The sequence below is a fragment of the Geospiza fortis genome, unplaced genomic scaffold (assembly GCF_000277835.1).
Source record: "Geospiza fortis unplaced genomic scaffold, GeoFor_1.0 scaffold162, whole genome shotgun sequence".
Lineage (NCBI taxonomy): Eukaryota > Metazoa > Chordata > Aves > Passeriformes > Thraupidae > Geospiza > Geospiza fortis.
The window spans coordinates 3,625,819-3,648,368 of NW_005054316.1; the positions used below are offsets into that span (position 1 = coordinate 3,625,819).

Consider the following 22,550-nt stretch of genomic DNA (forward strand, 5'->3'; position numbering starts at 1 on the left):
AAATCATTGGCATCAACCAAAAAGCAGCAAGTCCCTAGCTCTGTAAAGTGTAATTTCACACCTATCAAGTGTGGAAGTACAAGTTCTTATAGACTTTTTTTAGTCTGACACACATACCAAAGAACCTGAAGTTCACTTAACCATTACAAGAATGAATTGCAAAGACATTATATATTCAGAACCCCAAATATAGAAACCCTTTAACTTTGACACATGGCCTTTTAGTCTTCTGCCAGCTGCCAGACATTAATGCTTACTGGTGGTGACAGTGGCAAGTTCTGCCAGCCAAAGTGGCCACACAACAGTGGCATGAAAGGGTCACTTGCCATAGCTTTTGCATGCAATTGTACCTGTACTGCAGGTGTGCCACAGCTGTGCACAGGTGCACCCAGTTTACACCTTCTTGCTTATCAGCATCCCATGATTCGGGCCACTGCTACCATAGCTGTTAGCCCCATCTGGTCCTGGGGGCAGCTGAGGGGAGAACTTGTGTCCCAATAAGCTGTTCTGACACTGCCAGCCAGCTCCCTGGGTCCTCTACCCTGGAGCTCCTCATGTCTCTTGTAAGAGAGGAAAAAGACAGAGAAACTGTATGTGACATGGCAGTTGATGATGCAACCACAAAACCAGCTTATCTGGCTTTTTAATTCATTTTCCTGGATGCAGGTCAGGATATGGTCTGGGATAGGGTAAAATCCCCTGGCAGGCCAGACAGCCTGTGGGACACCACTTCCTAGGCTGTCTTGAGGCTAACTTCTTGCCAATTAATCTAGTGGCTTGAAACGTAATTTTAAATCAACTGTTGTAAAGTATATTGACATGCAGAACACTTCTTACAGCTTTGCATGATCTGAGAACAAGGGAGTTGCCTTCCCTCTCTCTTGCCCAAAAAATTCTCTTGTCAAGAATAAATGTCAGAATTTTTCACCCAGGGGAGACACCAGTTCTTTTTTTCCTTGACAGCTCTAGCTCTACTTATATCCGTGTGTTGACATCTTTTTGAATCATTTTAGTAATTGGTGCATGAAACTTCATTTTTATTTGAGAACTCTTTAAACTATTTGTTGGTGTTTTCCAGTTTGTATTTCTCCTTTTTCACTTCTGCTTTACTCAGATTTGCATAGTATAATTTGTAAAGTAATGCAGTATACCTGAATAGGTTGTAACCTGTAAACGGGCAAATGTCATCCTAGTACTGCTGTTAATCCTTTTTCTTTACTTTTCCCTGCCTTTAATTGTTAAAATTCTAAAGATAAAACCCTCTGTCAGAATGTTGACAAACACTGTTAAGTATCTATTAAACTTTGAATAATTTCTTTCCCTTCTACAACTGTACTACATAAGCAGAAGTTTCACTTGGTTTCATGCCACCATAAATAGTGTTCAGCAGCAGTTCTGTTTTAATCCAGTGAACTAAATGGGCATTTTCTTCTCTGAGCACTCAGGATGTTATTGCTGATGATGTGTGAGGTTCTCCTGTACCAGATATAGTCCTCATGTCTGAAGCCCTGGTGCATTCATAATGCTGAGCAGCATTTATGGGTTTACTAATTCATAGCAGATACACTCTCCTCTCTCTCCATAATTAAAATCTGCTGTTTGGTGCAGTGACACATGGTGACACAGTGTAAATTACTTCATTAATGTGCTTTGTTTCTCTTGGCCTTGTTTTCCTTCAAGGCCAAAGAGTGCGACATGAGCAGGTTACCAGTTATTCTGACAAATAGGGGGACACCTCCTGTCCAAACTATTTTGCAGAAATACTGGATGACTTTAAATGTCAAACTACTGAATGATGTAAATGGGTGACCATCCTATCAGGGTCTTCCTCTGAGGGGCAGGATGTGAGAATCACCTGACGCACATTGCATCCAAGTTTACTAGCCTGCAAATAAAGAAAGTTAGGAAAGGCTTCTTTTACAAATCCCACAAAGGGATTAGAGGTGGTTGCAAAATTGTTTCCTTTGTAAATTGTAAAGTTTTGAACCTTTTCTCTCTTTCTTGGGGGTACTGCTTGCTTTCCTACGCACTGTGCTTATTTCATGTGCCTCCACCATAAGCTTTTCAGTGTGAGAATTGCTTTATACTACAGATATGTACTAAGCTAGCAGCCTTACAATCTAAAAACGTTCCCACTACTTTCCTCTTCAAGAGGTCACAGAATGGTTTGGGTTGAAAGGATCCCTAAAGTTCATCTGGTTCCAATGCTCCTGCCATGGACAGGAGCACCTTCCACTAGACCAGGTTGTTCAAATCCCCATCCAGCCATTAAGGTATGGAATCACACAGAATCATGGAACAGGCGAGGTTGTAAGGGACCATAGTGGTCATCTGGTCCAATCTCCCTGCTCAAGCAGGGTCATCCTAGAGCACATGGCGTAGGATGGATAGACATCGTGATGTCAGTTTAATTACATTGCACTTCATTTTGTTCTTGTACATTTTGTTTCAACTGACATATCAGAAGTAGAGTTTTTTTGGTTTTGTTTCTACTTATTGTGAAAACTACCCATGTGCATGCTCTTATACTACATTTGGGACTGTAGCCTGGGACTCCATGGAGTAGGAATTATGTTTCTTGTTCCATGATGGTCAGAGCTTCAACAGTAATTAAAGTAAATACTTTGCTTATGGATAAACCATTTATGGAAATATGATCTCATTGGACATTTGCAAGATAATGCAAGCCAATTAAAAAAGTCCTGGAAGCTGTGTGACTTCGAAACTATCTCTAGTCATATAAGTTCCTTCTTTAAAAAAATTAACAAAATGTGGTTTAGAGTCCATACCAATCAGTAAAAGCTGTTTTTCAATTATGTTTTTTACTGGAATTACTTTCTAGTTATTAGGAACTGCTTTGTAGTTTTGTTTTTGCTTTCCATACCAGTGGTTGCAAAAACAACATGTTATTGCCCAAGAAAGCCTCTATCTTTCTTTTCTTTAATTTTTTTAAATACAGATTGTTTGAGTTAGTATCATGGATAGTTAAGCAGTCTGTGGGGGTATCCTGTCTGGAGACTCAGTGTTTTCAGTGGATTGGAATTATTAAGTTTGGTTTTGTTTGGTTGGTTTTAGTCCCGTTTTTCATCCAGTAATTTAAAAGAGAAGCCTGCTATCTTCCTGTTTGTTCCACATAAAAGGGAAAACATGCAAGTTAAGTGTTTGGATCATTGCCATGACTGTAAATGAGCCCTGCAGCAGTGCTGATGGAAATCGTAGCTGAGAGCAGTCTTGTGTATTGGTCAGAGACATGTCTCAGAACTTACAAATGATTTGTGGTAGCAGTGGAATGAGCCAAGAATATACTGGCTGATTACTTGTGCTTCTTTCATTTGGCTGCATCAGGTCGTATGCCCTTTCTCTAGCTAGTGGGTTCCCAGATCTTATTTTTTACAAAGAATAGCAGTGAAAACTTTGCAGTCTTTTTGCTGAAATTCTCTTTTGCTTCATAGCAAAGGTTTGATCATCACTTCTTCACTGAGCTTGATCTCTGTTGTTTCTTTCATTCACATGTTACATGCAGGTTTTTGACATTTGTGACAGAAAGGAATATATATATATGAGTGTACATATACATATGCACTAACTTTTCACAATTCAGCTCTATAAAAGATGGAAATCAAAAAAGCAAAACCAAAAAACAACAACAAAAAACAAACACAAAAAAAAAAGGAGGGAAGAAAGAGATTTTGAAGAGCAAAGGCTTAAAAGAACGCCTGAACTGATGTGTCCTTCCATGAATTGTAGTGTATTGGCACCCAGGTTTTGATCTGTGGAAAACATTAGATAGTAACACATCCTGCAAAGCCAAGATGGGACAAGAGAGCAGAAAATCACATGAAGTAAATAAGGGTTTACAAGTAGGGAAAATCAGGACACACAAACCACTGAATAGGATTAGTCATGGATGTCCATCATGGTTCTTAGTGTGATAAGAAGAGATTTATCAGTGGGAGGTAACACTTGTCTCTCTGTGTTTAGGAGCTGTGTTCTACGCGTGTGTTTTACACAGCATGTCTGGAGGATACAGATCAGTTTTTCCTTGAGTACTGATATATATTTTTAGCCAGCTGCTGAGCTCTCACAGCTATTAGAAATGTCAATAAAATTTTAGTGTAACTAATAGCTGAGAAAGTGAGGCCCCACAGCTGACTGTGAGGCTGGCCAGTAGTTAAGAATCTAGTATGTGCTAAACAAAATTGTTTGGCTTCAAAGCTTTAAATTTTTCACATATGGACTGAGCAGCAGATGGAAATAACAGCCCTTATAACTTATGTACTTATTAGCCAAATGAGATTGAGAATTTTTATAATTGACTGTTTACCTTTCTGTTGTTCTATAGAATTTGCTCTGGGGACAGGAAGAAAGGTACCACAGTTCATTTTCACTGGCACTTGTGCATGTACCAGTAAATGTTATGGATTGCAGAGAAATTTGTGGTGTTCCTGTCAAGAAATACAAAGTACAGCATTCTTAATTGTTTGTAGTTAGAATTAGATTGCTTTCTCTGGCAAGTTCAAGTGCTGTGTAGCTTGTATCTCTCTTTGTAATATTGAAGTGGGCTCTATAACACTTCTAAGAAATTCCATTTTGTCCACTTCAGAGAAAAGAGAAACCATGAAGAAGGAATTTGGCTCAGAAACTTTGCTGCAAAGAGAAATGCTAAATATCTGAAAAAGAGTCTCTAGTGCAGGACTATTGTAATTCATAAGTGTAGTGTGCTCTTTTCTGTTGTCGCTACCTCTGGTATTTATTCACATTATTCAGCTTCTATTTATGAAGGACTGAGAGTCAAATCAAGATATCACATACAGAAAAATATAAAATTGCCATTACACAATGGTTTACTTGGAACACTTTTTGTAGTAAAATCATCTTCTGTAAGAACAGGATCAAGCTCCTTACTGGTATTTTATTTACAAAACAAAAATGCAAACAAACAAACAGAAAACCCAACAACCTTAGAGTAAGGTGTGACATCCTATAGTGAAGTACAGGTTTTCTGCTAAGAAAAACATTTGTGAAAGTGCAGTGCATTTCAGTGTATAGTAACTTTTCAGCATGACTCTCAAAATGCTAAACAGTGTATTTATGTCTTCCTTCAGGAAAATGTCACACTCACTTGTGGACAGACTCTCCTGTACTTTGCTTCTAGTTAACAGCCATTAATGTTGACTTATCTGATGCCCCAAACTTCCTTGTGAAGCAGAGAGCAGCAGTTCTGAGTAGGGCTGAGAAGCTGTAAGGACCAATACATTAGTGTTAATGTGATTTCACATTTGCTGCTACACTTATCCCAAGAAACTCAAACTTTTTCAGAACAAGCTAAACATAAATTCTGGTACTGGAGGGGTTTTATGCTTTGAAGGAGAGAGAACAGTAGCTGAGACTCTGTCTTCTGTGAGGCAGAAGAGAGTGGTAGGGAAGACAGGAGAGAGGGAAGATATCTCCAGACACAAAAGGCACCACACCACAGCATCTCTCACTGCATTGCCTCACTCACCCATTTACCCTGGTGGTTCACATCACATTCTTACTCCCCTTCTCTTCAAAGCAAGATGTTGAATTGGTCTTTTAGTGTCTTATTCTTCCTGCCGAATTCAGGACAGAAAAGGCCTCCCTTCATGAACTAGGGCTTATGGATGTTTTTTAGCTACTCATTATCAAGTGACTTCCACTTAGTGGAAATATCCTGTGCTGGGAAATCCTCAGGCAGTAATTAATGGCTTTTTTCACATAATACTTATCTGTCTGTGCCACTTAAGTAATAACTTGCATTGTATTTTTCCTTCCTCTTTTGTTATATTGATAGAATGAATGGAAGGACTGATTATAAATCATGCAAAGCTTGTGGTTAAAATATGAATAGGGATCCAAGGCCAGAGTTGATCACTGGATTGTCTTCCTTTTAGTGGTCATATGTAGGAGACAGCAACAAGTAATCCATTGGGTGATGCCTCTGGGGCCCACAGATGCAGCTTCTCAGGATGATCTCCTCTATCCCAATAACACATGGTGCTAAGAAGCATCTGATGCTGTTTCTCCAAGTTGGAAGGAGTTGTGGCTAGGAAGGAGCACATGGGTGGGAAGGAGAGTCAATAATGGCTGAAACTTAATTTTTTTTTTCATTTCCTCTCTTTTGTTGCAAGGTCTTGCTCTGTATAACATATACCTCCACCTTTGAGCTGAATGGCAGTTCAGTGTTGAAGATTGCTGAGGTAAGTGCCTCTGTTGTACCACTGCTTGTGTCGCTTAAGCTTTCCCCACTACCTAGAGCGTGTCTTCCATGTGTAACCTGAAATTGAACCAGTCTAAAACACATCTACTATCTTTAGGACTGGTATTACCTTATGCCTAGTGTGAAGAAATAGTTGCAAGTTGGGCAGGTTTGGGCTTGAATGGGAAGGCAGTCTTGGAAGTTGACTGATAATTGTATATTACAGCATTGCACATTTACTACTTCTCATATTTATTTTGCTTTTTGCAATAGAAAAATTTTCTTGAGTTCTTCATAAAACAGCACTGCACTGATTTCCTACTGGCTGAAACTCTAACACTAATGGAGTTTCCTGAAGAGAAGTTTATAAGCCATAGTGTACTATGTTAGCATAAGTACCTCAATGTTCCTTGTGTGTATCTCTTTCCTGACACATACAAGTAAAGTATTTATAATGCCCCTTGATCCATTGGGTTCTTAGTCCCTCTACTCCCTTTATTCCATTAGACTTTAGTCTGAATTAAATTGTAAAGGAGCTTTGGTTGTAGAAAAACATACTTGCAGGCATATTACCTGAGCCTCTGTAGATGAATCATATTTTTAGTAGTGTGTTGGATGCTATGGGCTGTTTGTTCAGCTTAGAGAAAATGCACAGGAACACCTAATCCTCCTGTGCGAACCACACTGCTGTGTGCAGAATCTATTATAAAATTACATTGTTAACCTGGTATGGGCAGAGCTAGTGTCCATGAAGGAATGTAAATGTTGCTTATATGTCCTACACTCCCAAGTGTCTCTAGACATTTAGAGATGTGTTACTTCTCAGTTATTTGGGGTGGGGTTTTTTGTAAAAACAAAAATCCCATGTGAAAATAGTTTAGCTGGAAGTTACAGTATTTTCTGAGTTCAAGAATAAAACTGACCTTGCCTTATCTTATTGGAAGCTGAGAAAGGAGTTGTAGGGATAACAGGGAACCAAAGAAAATTACTTCCATTTTGTAAAAGAAAAAAGGGCTTTAAAAGGCAAGGATACAACATAAATAGTTCATGTATATGACATATACCAGATGAAAAAGATAATAATCATTCTAGATTAGCACAGCTTAGATTTTGGTTTCTCTTGTGCTAGGTGAGACCATAAGGCGTGGCTATTTTTGGAGGTCTTTGTAAGCCCCATCTGTAGATGCTGCAGCAAGGATGAACTGAATTGTTACTTAAAGCAAGCCACAGTTTTTAAATTTCTACTAAACCCTCTTTATGTCAGTGTCACACACTGAAAAAAATGCAGATAATTTCCCCTACTGCAGTTTTTCTCACATTTCTCACAGACTTCCGAACATGCGAGGCAAAAGCTGATGAATTCAGCTTAGTGTATCTCTTGGCTGTAGGTAAAGAGCTTGAGATTAAACAAAGTGCTTGCTGGCAAAAGCATTTAATGACTCTGAGCCCTTCAGCTTTCAGTCTTTAAGAGCACTACCTGAGACTGGGGGAGAATGGTCAATCAGTCATGGTCTGTGTGGTACAAACTGTAGAAATAATCAAAAAATATATTTTCTGTTCTCTCTGTAAAGAGGGTAGTTATTCATCAAAAGCATTCTGAAAATTGACAGTTATCTTTCACAGACTGATGTGAAACTCTGTTGGTTTTGGTAGTTGCATTTCACTTTTATTCTCAGAAGGCCAATCTGGTTTTTAAAAAGCCTTGCTAGTGTACTGATACAAATCAGGACAATGCCAGTTCTTTTCTTTTATGGTGAACAAGACTATAATGCATGATGAGATGTGCCAGCAAAGCAAGCAAAACTCATTTCCTTCAATGAATTGGAACGAGCAGTAATACAGAGTGTGCTTGCCTCTATTTGAAGTGTTTGGGTGTACAGTTATTTTCTCCACACTTCTTGAGAAAATACTGCCTCAGGCTTTTCTAAATAGCCTAGGTCTTTCTAAATAGCAAATCCTACCAGGCACATACATTTTTCCACAAATTCTTCCTTCCCAGGCTTTAGGTAAGGCAAAGATTTTAACAGCTGGCATCACTGTGCCTTTGTATCTGAATTAGCCAACGTATAAGCCATAGGAAACAGAAAATAATATCTCAGTTCAACATTTGGTTAACCTTCTGACTTGCTCTAAGGGAAAGGTGGCAAAGAGGAGCTTTCTGTTCCAGTGCCTATGCTATTTAACATTTCTTTTTCCAAGTCAGTCCCTTAGTTTTCCTAGCCTGCACTCTGTAGCAAGTAGAACCACTGCAGAACTGGAAAGGTGCTGCCTTCATTACTAGTGGAACTCCCTCAGGGCTGTCTCTGACAAACAAAGCTACAGTCTGGCCATTTTGCACTGTCTGATCATTTGCAATTCATGTGTACAAAACAATGGCACTCGAAATCATTCTGAACCCTATCAGTTTCAAATTAAGAAAGCATCCAACATGAGGACTACTATAATTTGTGTCCTAAGTATTAATAATGTTGAAAATAGATTCGTTGTATGAAAAATAGATTAAATCTTGCTCTGTGCACCTTCCCATGCTTGCCTAGACACCTGCAGGAAAATTTAGTTGATGCTGTTGCTTGTTTTTTTGTGTGTGTTTGTTGCTCCAGTGTGCCTTCTGGAGGTTTATTTTGCGTAACTCTGTTGTGTTTCATTAGCTAACCCTTCTGTGTTCTGCTCTTAGTTGTGTTTTGCATGCCATAGAGCTGGAAGTCCCCGAATGCATGAAATGATCAAAATGTCCATTGCACACCTCTTTGGAGCCCTGAGCTCTCGCATTTTTACTGCTGCTTCTTCATCAGTGGCTTTTCAAAAGGTACCTTGCCCAGCCATTTAGAACTCAGGCCTTCTGTAAGATTCAACTCAAGTATTGTTTGCTTATTAGCTCGCATGGGGAGGGGAGAGAAGGAGGAGATACCAACCACGCTCTTTCCAGAAAGTCAGCCTACCTCTAAGAATGGTACTTCATTAATTAATTCAGGTACTCTAGAAGAAGTCTTACAGCTCAAAAAGAATGATCTCAGCAGCACTGAAATGGTTTGGCCTCTGTGAAGGGCTGTATGTGGTTAACAAGCTTTTAAGGTTATTTTGTCCACTGGTGTTCAAGGGATAGCTGAATGATGGGCAGAATTGGTCCAGGCCAACTTCCAAGAACATCTTCATCACTGACCTATTGACAGCTTGGTTTCATTTCAGTAGGAGTTGGAAACAATCAAGAGTCTTGCTTGTGTGCCTATGTCAGTACTGATCAGACTGTGTAATCAGATCACTTTAATTTTTCCTTCTTAAAAACTCATCCTCATTAGGGATCTATAAAAGTGGCTTCACATCATATAATATCCTTCTCATTCAACAATGTACACCAGATGCATTTTTGTATACTCCTTATGCATATCATTTATACTACATATTTATATTTTTAAGAATTAATATTTTTAATAATTTTTCACAGCTAGTTCCATTTATATTTACAGTTCTTACTTGCTATATATCTAAACAATGGCAGAATAAAACTGCTAAAACTTAAAAATGTAAAAGTATGTGAACAGTCATTTACTTTTTTTTTGGTTGCTTGGTTTGGATTTAGGGAATTCTTGTGGTCATTGTGAGCAATACATCCTAGTGCAGGACAAAGGACCAAAACTGCTTCTTCAAGAAGACTGTGTTGTACAGTTCTGTCACAAACCTGCTCAGCTCCATCAAGACTTTTATCTTAGTAGTTACTGTGCAATGTGCTTGCACTGTCTACTCCAGTTACAGCAGGTCTTACAGAGACCCAGCACCTCCCACAAATCTGATGAAGGACAGAAACTGCACTTTGCAGTGTACGGTCCCTAGGATCCTAGATGTGTAACACTTTAGCAGCCACTTGTGCAGCATCACCTGGGGCAAAAGTCAAGCATGACTCTGGGCACAGCACATTGTCAGAAAACTGCCAGCAGCTGGGCATGGAGTTGGGAACTGGATGATCCATCAGTGTTCTTCTATTGCTACCTTGGTTCCCATGGGATTTCTGAGAAGAGGAGGCCTCTGCTGGATTGCCAGTTATTAAAAGGCAGTTGTTTGTGTTGCTTATGGTAAAGTGCTATTGTATTTTCTCTGTTAAGAAAGACCTTAAAAGTTTTCAGATGTGTTACAGTATGTAATGATTATCACAGAATACCTGTACATCAGAAACAACAAGCTTGAAGAATTGGAGGGTATTTACATTGCAGACATAGACTTGAAGTGGGGTAGTTACAATTAGTATCAAGAGATGAATAATCAAAGCCTCATTCAATGAGTTCTGTACAAAGTGAGACGAGTACCAAAATCACTTGGATTTGACAGGAGACTTTGCCAGTTTTGCCCTACCATTCCTGTGTGACTGAGGAATTACTTGGCTTTCCAACCAAGACTGCTAAAAACTTCTAATGCACTAATAAAGCAATAAGAAATAGTAAGGAAGGCTGACTATCTGCATGTGAGAGACCTTGGTATCCTCCTAAACTGTGTTCCTGGTAAGTGGGAGTTGATCTCTTTGTGCTGCTATCTTGTTTCCTTATCAGGTTTGCATTGAGACATATGTATCTAGCTGTCACCAGCGGAGCATTAACACCGCTGTGCGGGCAACCCTCAGCCAAATGTTGAGTGACTTGACTTTACAGTTACGACAAAAGCAAGAAAACATGGTGAGCCTTCTGGCATCAAAATGGTTCCATGTCCATGGCTGCATACCATTTTGTTCTCTTTCATCTGAATGCCTTATGGCTTTTAGTTGACACTACCTTAATTAATCCTGTTTAAAAAGCCTTTTTGGGCTCTGACTATGCCTGCCTCAGAGCTGTCACATTGTCAACTCTAGTTGGTTGGTTTGTTTTTTGGGGTTTTTTTGCCTTAAATAAAAGAGACTTTGTTTTGATGTCAGGCTGCCTCAGCTTTTTCCATTCTTTTATTTTGTTTTTTTGTTTTTCTAACGTGTATTGAAATCCTTCTTCCAAAACTTTTTGCGTAACAAATATTTACATAGCGAGAACAGATTCTCAACTAAGGAAAGTGTACTTGAGATTTTTCTTCTACTTTTTTAGTAGAAGATAATTTTAACCTATGAAATTATTTTTTTCTTTGTGAGCAAAAAAAATAATAATTTTATTTATTTCATTATTAAAATCCATGAGAACTGTTTGAATGACATCCCAGCACATTTTCAACTGTAGATGTTCTGGGTACATGTGGAATTACATTGACTTCTTACATTGTTTGTACTGTTTTGTATAATACCATATTGTCAAAGAAGTATTATTTGTAAAAGTCAGTTTCTGTTTATTAGGAAAATCTAAGGACTCTGTTGTACAGATTGTTTTCCTTACATCTGTCTTGGGTTAAGATGATCACTTCTATTTTGGATTAGTAGACTAGATTGTTTTTATCCTGCTGAGCAACTGCAAAAATAATTAATCAGTTTAAGTAAACTTGTCTTCTGTTGGTGCTAAGTAGGTTCATTTTACTAGCCAAAGCATTTATCAAAAAAAACCCCAAACAAACAGAAACATTTTGGGTCTGCAAATTCAATTTTGTTAGTTCTTTTCTTAGCTGAGGAGTAGATAAAAGGATATGAGAAGTGTATTTAGTTCCTGACATTTTGTTATTGATGCTTGAGAGAATTTGGCTTGACCCTGTTGTACACGATAGGATGAATCCTATACCACAGCTGAACCAAATTATGTATGAGGTCATTTCCATTTCCTCACTGCCATTAATTTTGTTGGTATTGTAACATTAACACTGTCAATGTCCTAAACTCTCTAATACTCAATTGAGTTTGGTTTCTAAGTAGTTTGTGAAGTCTAAACTATGCTTTTCTCTCAGTTATTTTCAATGCAATTTATATGCCTAATTATTACTGAGTTGTTCTAGGTGTAGGAAATCCCTTAGGACTTACAAAACTTTCACTTAAATGAGATGCAATTTCCTTTAATCTAAATGGCTGTTAAAACAGATCTTAAGGAATTTTAAAAAATATTTTGCAAAAACTTCAGTTAAAAACCCTAGCAAAAAACCCCAGACAGATAGAGGACAATTTAAGAATTGAATTTAAGAAAGTTCTGCTGTTAAAGTATTGCTTCTATAATGTTCCTCTGTCCCTTGTACCAATTACACCAGCTTTGTCTTTCCTCAACAGATAGTTGAAAACCCTGACAACTTGCAGAAATTCAAGAATCAAGGTATGTGTAAAACTTTTTTTGTGACTCCTTCCAATCCAGCTTTTTTATTCTTAACTTTCTTTTTATCACCAAGTGCTGTTTGATGTCATGGGAGTTGCACATTCAGGATTTTGTAATTTCTCTATAGTTTGGTGCTTTCTTGGTTACCTGTGGTAAAAACTGAGATAGCCCTGTCAGCTCCTGATATTTCCAGTTGTGTCTTCATTTGGACCATGGTAACAGCATTGCACTCAACATAGTAATAAATTATTGTTTCAAGGTGCTAACACTGTAATTAAAGAGTTTCAGTGGTGTGAAAAAAGTTTTAGTAAGTGCCTTTACTTCCTGAAATGAAATAGATTTGCAGAGTGGAATCTGAAAACAATTGTTACTCTATTTCAGGCCAAAGACACTGTTTATATAGTGACTACTTGCCAGGTGATTATTTTACAAGAGAATGTTTTTTTCTATTCCCATTGTGCCTTAACTTTCAACATCTTCGAGTAGGAAAAATAGGTTTTGACCTTCACTCAGGATTTCTGTAGAACTTGTGTGAATGGAGGCTAAAATCTTTGAACAGCACAAGCATTCTTTGATAAGATCAGAAGTTGGTCAGACATCAGAAAATGTGTAAGAGAGAGAAACTGCAGAGAGAGATACAGAAATTGGCTGCCATGTAGAAAACTGGGGCCAGTCTTTTTTATTATTTAATTATATACTTATTTTATTATCTGAATTTGATTTCAGCTAACCTTCTGTAAATGCATGTAAGCAATTAGTGCTCTCTCCGGGTTTCATACTGCTGCTTTTGCATGTTGCAGCGATCACTTTCCAATCTAGCACTTTTCCTACTGCATCTTATCTGTGAATTTTGGTAGCCCTGCTCCTTGTTTAGAAGCTCTGACCAGCTCTGAAAACCCATGCAGTTAATTCATGTTGTTACCCAACTGTTCATATGTAATGCCTCTGATATTTGTCCTTTTTGGAGGTACTTCAACTGAGTCTCTTTGTGATGATGTTGTATCTGTCCTCACTGTACTCTGTGAGAAGCTCCAGGCTGTCATAAAGTGAGTTATTTAAGTTTATAATTTCAATTTATTACCTGGAGATTGAGAGTTTCACTGATGCATGTGATTGTGCTGTTGAAGTTCTGGAATTATGGAGCAAAGCTGTGCTTAAATGAAGTGTTTACTAAAGAAAGTGTTGTTCATGATGCATTAATTTAATCCTTGTTTGAAATGAGGAGCTAATTTGCCTTCTTTGTGCACTATTCAGCTTTACAGAGCTTCCAGTAAATCTAATCTATAGGTAACTTCCATACAGCAGCAAAATATTAATACAAAATACTAATAATCTAAGGAGAAGTTTTCTTTTCTGGCTGGAAGAACCATCATAGAGAGAATAACAATTACAAGAGCCATGGAAAGACCTAACAGATACTATATTCAGAATAAATAAATCTGTCCTTCTTAGGCAGCCTTTATCCAATTGAAGTAATTTGTCTATCAAAGAATTCTTCCAATTTAGGAATATCATACACTCTACCTACTTGAAAATGTATGACCTTGACTTCTAAAATGTGGTTGTTATGGACAGTAGTGTGTTATATGCTGTGCAATTTTCAGAAACTACTAGAGGCAAAGATAGCACAGGCATCTATGTGAAGTTCTTTTGCAGACTTTCTTCCCATGAGTCTCTCTAATAACAGCAGGATTACAGAGGAATGCCTTACTTAGCATTATTTAATCAGTGTCAGCATCTGGGAAAATAAAATCAAAGTGCAGGGATGCCCTGTGCATGCTCATGCAAGTGTCAACTCTAAGGGAATGATCATCTGCATTAAGACACGTTGTAAGAAAAGCTGTTGGGAAAGAAGGCTTCTGTACCTGGAATGCATGTATCTTTCCAGATAGGTGTGGACTGTTGTGAGGAAAAATTTATCACCTTTAAAATATATAAGAAGCCAGCAGTTTTCAACCCTCCATAGCACAGAGTTAGAAATCCAGCTTTGAGCCTCAGGATTCAGTGTTTTCTCCATGGCACATGAAACGGGTATTGTTGTACTTGGATGCAAATTCATGTGACCAAAAGGAACTCAGCCAGTGACAGAAAAACAGATATTTCTCACTCCTTAATTTCAATTCAGATAAATCCATTCTTTACAGCTTCCTTGACCTACAGTCATATTTCAGAAAGTGCATTCCTCCAGCTCTCATCTCTGACCAAAAGAGAATTTTTAAATCCTGGTTTTCTTAGGAGTGAAAACCATATTGTGGGTACACTTGCCATGGAGTGCTCCTTCCATAAGGCAGACCTCAGCCTTGCTTGTCTCCTGGATCCTGCAATTGATGTTAAGAGCAGGAGCAGGCATGGTGCATGTTACAAGTGTATCACTTCCAGGTGTCCACAGGTTCTTTAATATTCTTTCTCATGAGGCTTTCTTTGAGTTTATGGTTTTGACAGAGTCACTGGCAAGGCCCTGAAAGGTAGCCATGTTACCATGTGACTTTCTGCTTGGAGATATTAACTTTTGACCATTGTGGCTGTCACCAAGAAAAAAAAAAAAAAACAGAAGAGAATAGCCAAAACATGCTTCAGATTGCCTGAAGAAACTATCCAATAGTCCGGAATGTTCTGTTTTCTCCTTTTCCTCTGTTTAAGGTTCCTTCCAAGATTTTAGATTGATTTTGAGTAGGTATTTGGGTTTTATTCTTCCTATTTTTTCACTTTTTTTTTTTTTAATGCAGTAGATCACTGCATGCAATCAGTGCAAAATAAGTGGGATGATGCAGGTGTTCACACCATTGTAAATTGATAGAAACAAGCAAAATAAATCACTGCTGTAAATTATGGTATAATTTTCAAGTGAACTAATGTGGTTATTTTAGAAAATTAAGTAGTCTGTTTTAATATGATGTAAATGACATCTTTTCTTTGCCAGTGACAATCGTCAACTTCAGCTTCTTTACTTGGAGTGTATCCTCTCCATGCTGAACAGCTCCTCCCCCAGCATGCACCAGCACAAAGGATTCACTGATCTAATATGGTGAGTACATCTGAAGACTAATGCAAGTACTCAGTTTGTAAATGTAAAAGGACCTGCCCCCCCCACCACCAGCCTTGCAAAAAAACCTGTAAAAAGTCTCCACGTGTGAACAGAGCTTGCTGTTAACCTACTATCAGTTCTTTCTGTGCCTCATATAAAATTGGTTACGACTGCCTGCTCAGCTGCCACGTTAAATCCTGGTAGTGAATTATCACTGTAATGAGGTCTAATGGATTTAGCCAGAACAGAAAACCTCTTATGCTTTCTGCAATAGTTTGGATTTGTGTGTGGCATTGAACACAGAGATACTCTGCTTGTTGCAGGAGGGTACTGTTGGGATTCTTAATGTTCTGATAAAATAATACAGGAAGATAAGCAAAATTAATGTCAAATCTGTGCTGGTGACCAGAAATGCTTATTATGACCTGCATTGTTGTGTAAGGTTTGAGGCTAAATAGTCTTAATGTTGCTTGTATTTTATCAAGAATTTCTCCTCTTTAATACACTTCACCAGGAAGGCTTGATATCTTTGATGTTCATATCTACCTCTAAATTGATACCATCACATCAAAGCACCTGAAGTAATCCTGCTTTCCTTGTGATTGAAATAGTTGGGGTTTTATAGCCTGTGGATAATTGAGTCATAGTAATAAGGCAAGAATGTAACTAATATGCAGTTCCTTGCAGTCTGTGCCCATCTTTTGATCTTGACAGGTGATTGTATTAAGAAAAGATATATGTGACTGTTAACGGCAAATGTGGTTTTTATGTTTTTACCCTGTAATTTTTGAAACTGAAGTGATTGACTTGGGCCCAATTCTAAAGATGGAACATGTAGAGGCGCCCATAACTCCCCTGCTGTCCCAGGAACATCAGTGGCTGCCAGACTGGGAGGTGTTCAGACCGGTAACACTTAGCAGTGTTGCACAAGGACCCAGTGCTGAGGCCTCTTGGAGGTCCAACATAAGAGCAGAACTCTCTCTCTCTCATGATAGATACACTTCAGAAGTTTCTGCCTTTGAATTTCACCCAACCCTTTTTTTCAGCTTATGTGACAGACTGTGGGGCCATCCTGTCAGCAAGGTCACTGAAATTATCTCAGTTAAAAGAAAACACTTCCTGTTTTATTTTCAATTTACATCCTTTTGGTGATCCAGTTTATGCTGCAAATCTACAGGTGTTTGTGTCTGTAGCTGTGTACCATGTGGGCAAGCCATCAGGGGTGGGACTTCTTAATCTGCACTGCTGCCAAGGAATGAACATGCATGCGTCAGCTACCTGCTTAAGTGGGGGGGAAAAGCCCTAAATCACTAGGAGGATATGAAACAGTTTAAACTGCAAACATCATTTTGAACATTTTGTACACACTAATACATTACCTGTCTGGTGAGGTTGTGATGCAAACTGGTAGCTGTCCTTATTCTTTAAGGAGCTGTTTGCCTACATGCACACAGCTTTCACTCTGACAGGCACCTTGTAGTCAGTTCCCAAAGAAGATAAAGAAGAGAGCAGAGAAGATTTAGCTCTGTGGGCTGACAGTGTTCTCCATATTTTGATACAGAAACACTTTGACAGGACTAAGATGCGTGAGGAATATATTGTTGTTGCAACTTGTGATTATGCCTGCTTTGAGACAGGCATATTTCTTAAGCAGTGAATCATTATGTTTTGAAATGTACTTGATTGGAGGAATAAATGGAATAAGCAGATTCAAAGTCATTATCTGATGTCCTATTAAAAGCTGGTTTTCTTTCCATGACTTGGGAAGCTAAGCTGTTTTAGATATCTTGTTAAGAGAAGCAATGAAAATTCTAGAGTGCATAAAACCTTGAGAAAATAAAGTGTAGTTACCTTTGAGGATGTCTTTTATGAATTGATGTTGTCGTGTGTTTTTATTTGGCAGGTTATTGTTTGGTAGTTATTTGGGCTTTTTTCCCCTTGCTTTTGGACTGACACAGACTTGTCTTTGTTATTCAGTTGAGCCAGGTGTTGGTTTATCTCTTTGCTACTTAGCTACTTTTCTGCCAAGTTTCAACCCCTTTCCTCCCACATCCAGTTGTTAACCCCTCCTGTCCCAAGCAGTTTTCCTCCCTTGTATCCATTGCCCTTGTGTTCCACCCCCAGTTCTCCTGATTAGTTGAACATTGTATCCTCCCTTGAGACCTGCCCCCCTTTATAAGCTGTTGTTTGCCCCCAGCTCATTGCCTGGGACCCCGAGACTCGGGGAGTGTAACATCAAATAAAGTAACCCAGTGCCACCCCAGGCCCGTGCTGCTGCTGTGGCCTTTTTGTTCTGTGCCTTCACTGGTAGCTGGGATTCTGCAGAACCCCAAAAGGGGGATTGTCGCCCCCCACTGTCACCATCTAGCCGGGACGTGCGGCAGTTGGCGCCTTGAAATTGGGTGCTTGTTCTGGGTACTCGCTTGAACCTCTAAGACATGGGTGAAAACCAGATTTGGGACTCATTCTCATGCAGCACTTGACTTCTTAAATTAAGGTCTTGCAGACTGAAGTAAAATGTCAGGTGTGTGAGTGCAAAGCTGAAATAGCAGCTAATGGAGCAAAGTGCTGAGCTGGCTTTGGTTCCACAGAGGAGTGATCTGCTGGTGTTGAATCATTTAACATGAGTGTTAGACAGTTGAAGGAAGGATGAGTATTTACTGTATAGTGGCATATGTGTAGTATAGTGCACACTGTGAGTTATTGCAGAGGGCTTTCATTGTGTTCTCAAAAGACAGCCAAACAGATGCTCACAACTAAGGGTGCTGACTGCATGTGCAGTTCAGCAATGGAACATTCAGCCTTCTAGTTAACATAGATTAGTTCTTGTTTAGTCAGGTTTTTTTAAAGCTCCCAAGGTGAATTGAAAAAGAGACACTGAGCAGTGGAAGTCTAGAATTCCTACTTTGTGATGGGCTGCAGCTGATGAAAGAGGCAGGCATGCTATCCTGGAAAGGGACAGCATTGTGCAGCAACATGAACTTGCAAAATCACTATGTTTCTACAGCACACAGAGATCTTTCCATATGGACTAGCATGCTGATGCTTGAGAGATGAAAAAAGCCTGGCATAATTTGTTTTTCTATCTAACCACTGCTGTTTGACTGATCATTAAAACAAGAGTGTGTATCTCGTTTAACCATGGGCTATTTTCAATCTGTTCTTGTAAGAGTATTTTTTTTCCAGTTACCATCTGCTGCTTTTCTCTTTCTCAGGAAGCAACTGTGTCCAGCCCTAATAGTAATCCTGGGAAATCCAATCCATGATAAAACTATCACCTCTGCCCACAGCAGCATCTGCCTTGAGGCTGATTCACCTTCCTCAGGGATCTCTGATCATGGCCGGGGTTCAGGTTGTTCTTCCACAGCCCCGGCCCTTAGTGGGCCCGTTGCACGGACCATATATTATATTGCAGCAGAACTGGTTCGACTGGTGGGGTCAGTAGAATCCATGAAGCCTGTGCTACAGTCTCTGTATCACCGGATGTTGCTTTACCCACCACCTCAACATCGAGTAGAAGCCATCAAAATTATGAAAGAGGTAGGACAATTACATATGCAAATCCAGGCATGTAAAACAGAGTGTTTATTTAACAGTAAGTTTTGCTGATACAGATGTTGAACTTGTCCTTTCTGAGCACAGCTGGTACAGCAGCACCACTCTGACAGATAGTTTGATGCAGTTGTAATAGCTGTATTTGTCTCTATAATACAAGCTACAGTGGCAGCTTGTACCATCAGCGCTAGTGCTGTGGGGCTGCATGGAGCAGATCCTATCACTGAGTCACAGCTGCTCTTTTGGGTGAGATAGAGCATAACGATCCAGTTTGCAACTTCTTTGGCATCTTTCCCCAGACACATCCTCACAGTCTGGTTTCCAGGCATGGAGGTGAATATATGCTTTGATTACATGCCCGGTTTTTGAAATCCAGTTTCTTGGAGCTTTTTTTGAACAGATTCAAGAAAGCTGCCAGTGGCTTAAGAAGCCAGTTCAAGATCAGTCCATTCTGGCCTCTTGTCCAGCATCTCTGAAAGCACTAGAAGTGGAACATTGGGAGACTTGTTTCAGCACTAGCTGAAATTATGGACTTTTCTATTCCACATGGGCACCTTTCTTCTCATGTTGTGGAAAACAAGGAAATTTATGTATTTTGTAGGAACAATGCTATCTCCTAGAGAATTTTTCATCTAGCTTGTGCATTCCTAAGCTGTTCTGTTTCTGAAAAATCTCTCTTAACGCCACACAGCCACCCACTTGGTTCCTGTCTAAACTGGGAGTCATCCTGTCACTGTCTTTCTCTAATTTTAAACAATAGCAAGATGATAACTGAAGTTTTAGGAGAAGCTTAGTCTAATGTTGTTTTGTGCAGGACATACCTGTTGCTTCTTTGGGCTTATTAATACATGCTTGTTTGTATTTCCTGGTGGGCATTAACAAGGTGCCACCTAGCAGGTTGAATCTGAAGGAATCACTTTGCCTATCTTTGCATGACTCCATAACTGTATAACTAGGTGGCTGAGGAGAGAGGTTTCCTTTGTTATAAGCTGTAATGAAAAAATACTTATGTAGGCATAAAAATTGTCTTGTGTGCAGTATCAGGTGAAAAAATTGGCTAAAAATGTAAAGCACTGGAGAACATTCTAAATGTGATTCTTGCTAAATATTCTGCTTTATTTGCTTTTCTGTGTCTAAAAAGAGGAAAGGTAGCTTTAATAAGTAGAGCATCACTGTGCCATTTTCATATGCTGTGAGAAATTACAGGAGTGCTACCTTAGACTTGATAGAATTATAACTTATTTATTGTATTTAAATAATGCTTAGATAATCTTCTACTTACTTCTGTTTTCTTTTCTTTCAGATACTTGGCAGTCCTCGGCAGCTTTGTGATTTGGCAGGGCCCTGCTCTTCTGAGTCAGAATCCAAGAAGAGGTCTATTTCTAAAAGAAAGTCCCATCTGGATCTTCTCAAGCTGTACGCTTTGTTTCCTCCTTTAGCCTCTTCTGTCTTAAACCTGTGCACATAGAGCACTTAAGCTGTTCAGGAGCATACCCAGCATGAGCCAGGGTATCTGCCTGGTTAAGTAAGCTCTGAGAATGGAAAAGATGTAAAAGCTCTTGCTTGGTTTGTCATCAGTCTGGGCCTGTTTGACATAGATAACTACCTTGTCGAGTTTGCCAAAATTCCCAAATATGTTGGTTTACAGCTGAAAATTTTTGAGTATGTGTCCTTAAACTTGCAGTAAAATAAATGTGTGGTTTTTTAGAGGTATATTTTCAAGATGAAGTCAAAGGAGGTCATAGAAAATTTAAACATCGTCACATTGAGCAGGAAGGGTTCTCAGTTCTTATAAAGATCATATCTTGTAGATAAGATCATTTTCAGGATACAGATGGCCTTTAAATTTAGTTCAGCTGGGTGTTGAGATTTTTTTTAGTTAAGTGCTTGTCTGTAAGAGAGAACATGCTGTGCATGGTGGTATGAGTGCATGGTAACTTTCCCTTGTTGGCACTCCCTTTGAAGAATGACCATGTTTGCATGGGAGACTTAATAGTTTGTTTTTACGCTAATTGTCTTTCTCATGAATAATCTTAAAGGATAAGTTCATTTCTTTTTTTTCCTGGTTATGGACAGATGGTGTTGAATGACAGTGACATGCTCACCATACATGTTGCATCACTTAAATAATCTCTGTGTTGATTGTAGTATCATGGATGGGATGACAGAAGCATGCATCAAAGGTGGTATTGAAGCGTGCTATGCTTCAGTGTCCTGCGTCTTTGCCCTGCTTGGAGCATTAGATGAGCTGAGCCAAGGCAGGGGTCTTAGTGAAGAGCAGATCCAGCTGCTGCTCCAGCGCTTGGAAGAATTGAAGGATGGGACCGAGACAAGCAGGGACTCCATGGAGATCAATGATGCTGACTTCAGGTGGCAGAGACGCATCCTGTCCTCAGAAAACCCTGCCTGGGAATCAGTAAATGAGAAGAGTCCTGATATCAGCATTAGCGTTACCACAGACACTGGTCAGACTACTTTGGAAGGTGATATGGGACAAACAACTCCAGAGGATAATCCAGAAAATCAAAAAAACTCCCTGCCATCTCCAGCTGGACATGAAAGCAAAGAGATTCATTACAGAGAACCAGAGTCAGAAACTATTGACCAGCCAGATGTTGTTCAAAGAAGCCACACCATAGTCTATCCAGATATAACTAACTTTTTGTCAGTTGATTGCAAGACCCGGTCCTATGGATCCAGATACAGTGAAAGTAACTTCAGTGTAGATGACCAGGACCTTTCTAGGACTGAGTTTGATTCATGTGATCAGTATTCCATGGCAGCAGAAAAGGATTCAGGCAGGTCTGATGTCTCAGACATAGGCTCTGACAATTGTTCCCTGGCTGATGAGGAGCAGACCCCGCGGGATTGCCCAGGTCACAGGTCCTTACGCACTGCTGCTCTCTCTCTGAAGTTGCTGAAGAGCCAAGAAGCAGACCAGCACAGTGCACGGCTCTTCATCCAGTCACTTGAAGCACTCCTTCCTAGGCTTATAGCTCTTCCCAGCATAGAAGAAGTGGATGGAGCACTGCAGAGCTTCTCTTCAACATTCTGCTCAGGTTTGCAAGCAAATATTTACTGTCTAACCAGCATGCACACTCTTGACTGCACTGTACACAGATTCCCTTGTAGGATTTCATCTTCAGAGAACATACCCAGAATGAGGAGGTTTGGGCTTTACACCATACATTCCTCCACAGGAACATACTTCATTTAGGGCAAAGCAAATTGAGTATGCAGGCAGTGATCCAAAGGGAGGTAAATCCATTGACTCTTAACAGGCTCTGGATTATGTCCTGAATCAATAAATAAATGGAGTTTGTTGTAGCAAGATACCTCTTTGCAGGTTTGTGAAGCTCTGTTGAGAAGCTTTGCACATGGTGTCACTAAAGAGAGTTGGGGTTGCACCTTAGCATGAGAGAGGTGTGGGAAGTCCCATCACCTGTTTGCAATGAGATATAGGTAGCTTAGTACATCACTGCACTGTTATCATTAGTAATGCCAGCCTCACAAAGAGGGTGGTAACAATTCAGCAGTAAGCTCTAGAAAGGGTAGGGAA

The 22,550-nt window shown here is 39.4% G+C and overlaps 1 protein-coding gene across 3 annotated transcripts in view; it reads left to right on the forward strand.

Moving 5' to 3' along the window:
* Positions 1-22,550, forward strand: part of ARFGEF3 (ARFGEF family member 3) — a 92,128-nt gene that overhangs the window by 23,887 nt on the left and 45,691 nt on the right. For all 3 annotated transcript variants that reach the window (XM_031056256.1, XM_031056258.1, XM_005420088.2), the window contains exons 5-12: positions 6,150-6,218; positions 10,756-10,878; positions 12,369-12,411; positions 13,379-13,457; positions 15,332-15,436; positions 18,652-18,976; positions 20,295-20,407; positions 21,140-22,050. In XM_031056256.1, coding sequence (XP_030912116.1) covers positions 6,150-6,218; positions 10,756-10,878; positions 12,369-12,411; positions 13,379-13,457; positions 15,332-15,436; positions 18,652-18,976; positions 20,295-20,407; positions 21,140-22,050 — 1,768 coding nt within the window. The remainder of the gene's footprint in view (positions 1-6,149; positions 6,219-10,755; positions 10,879-12,368; positions 12,412-13,378; positions 13,458-15,331; positions 15,437-18,651; positions 18,977-20,294; positions 20,408-21,139; positions 22,051-22,550) is intronic.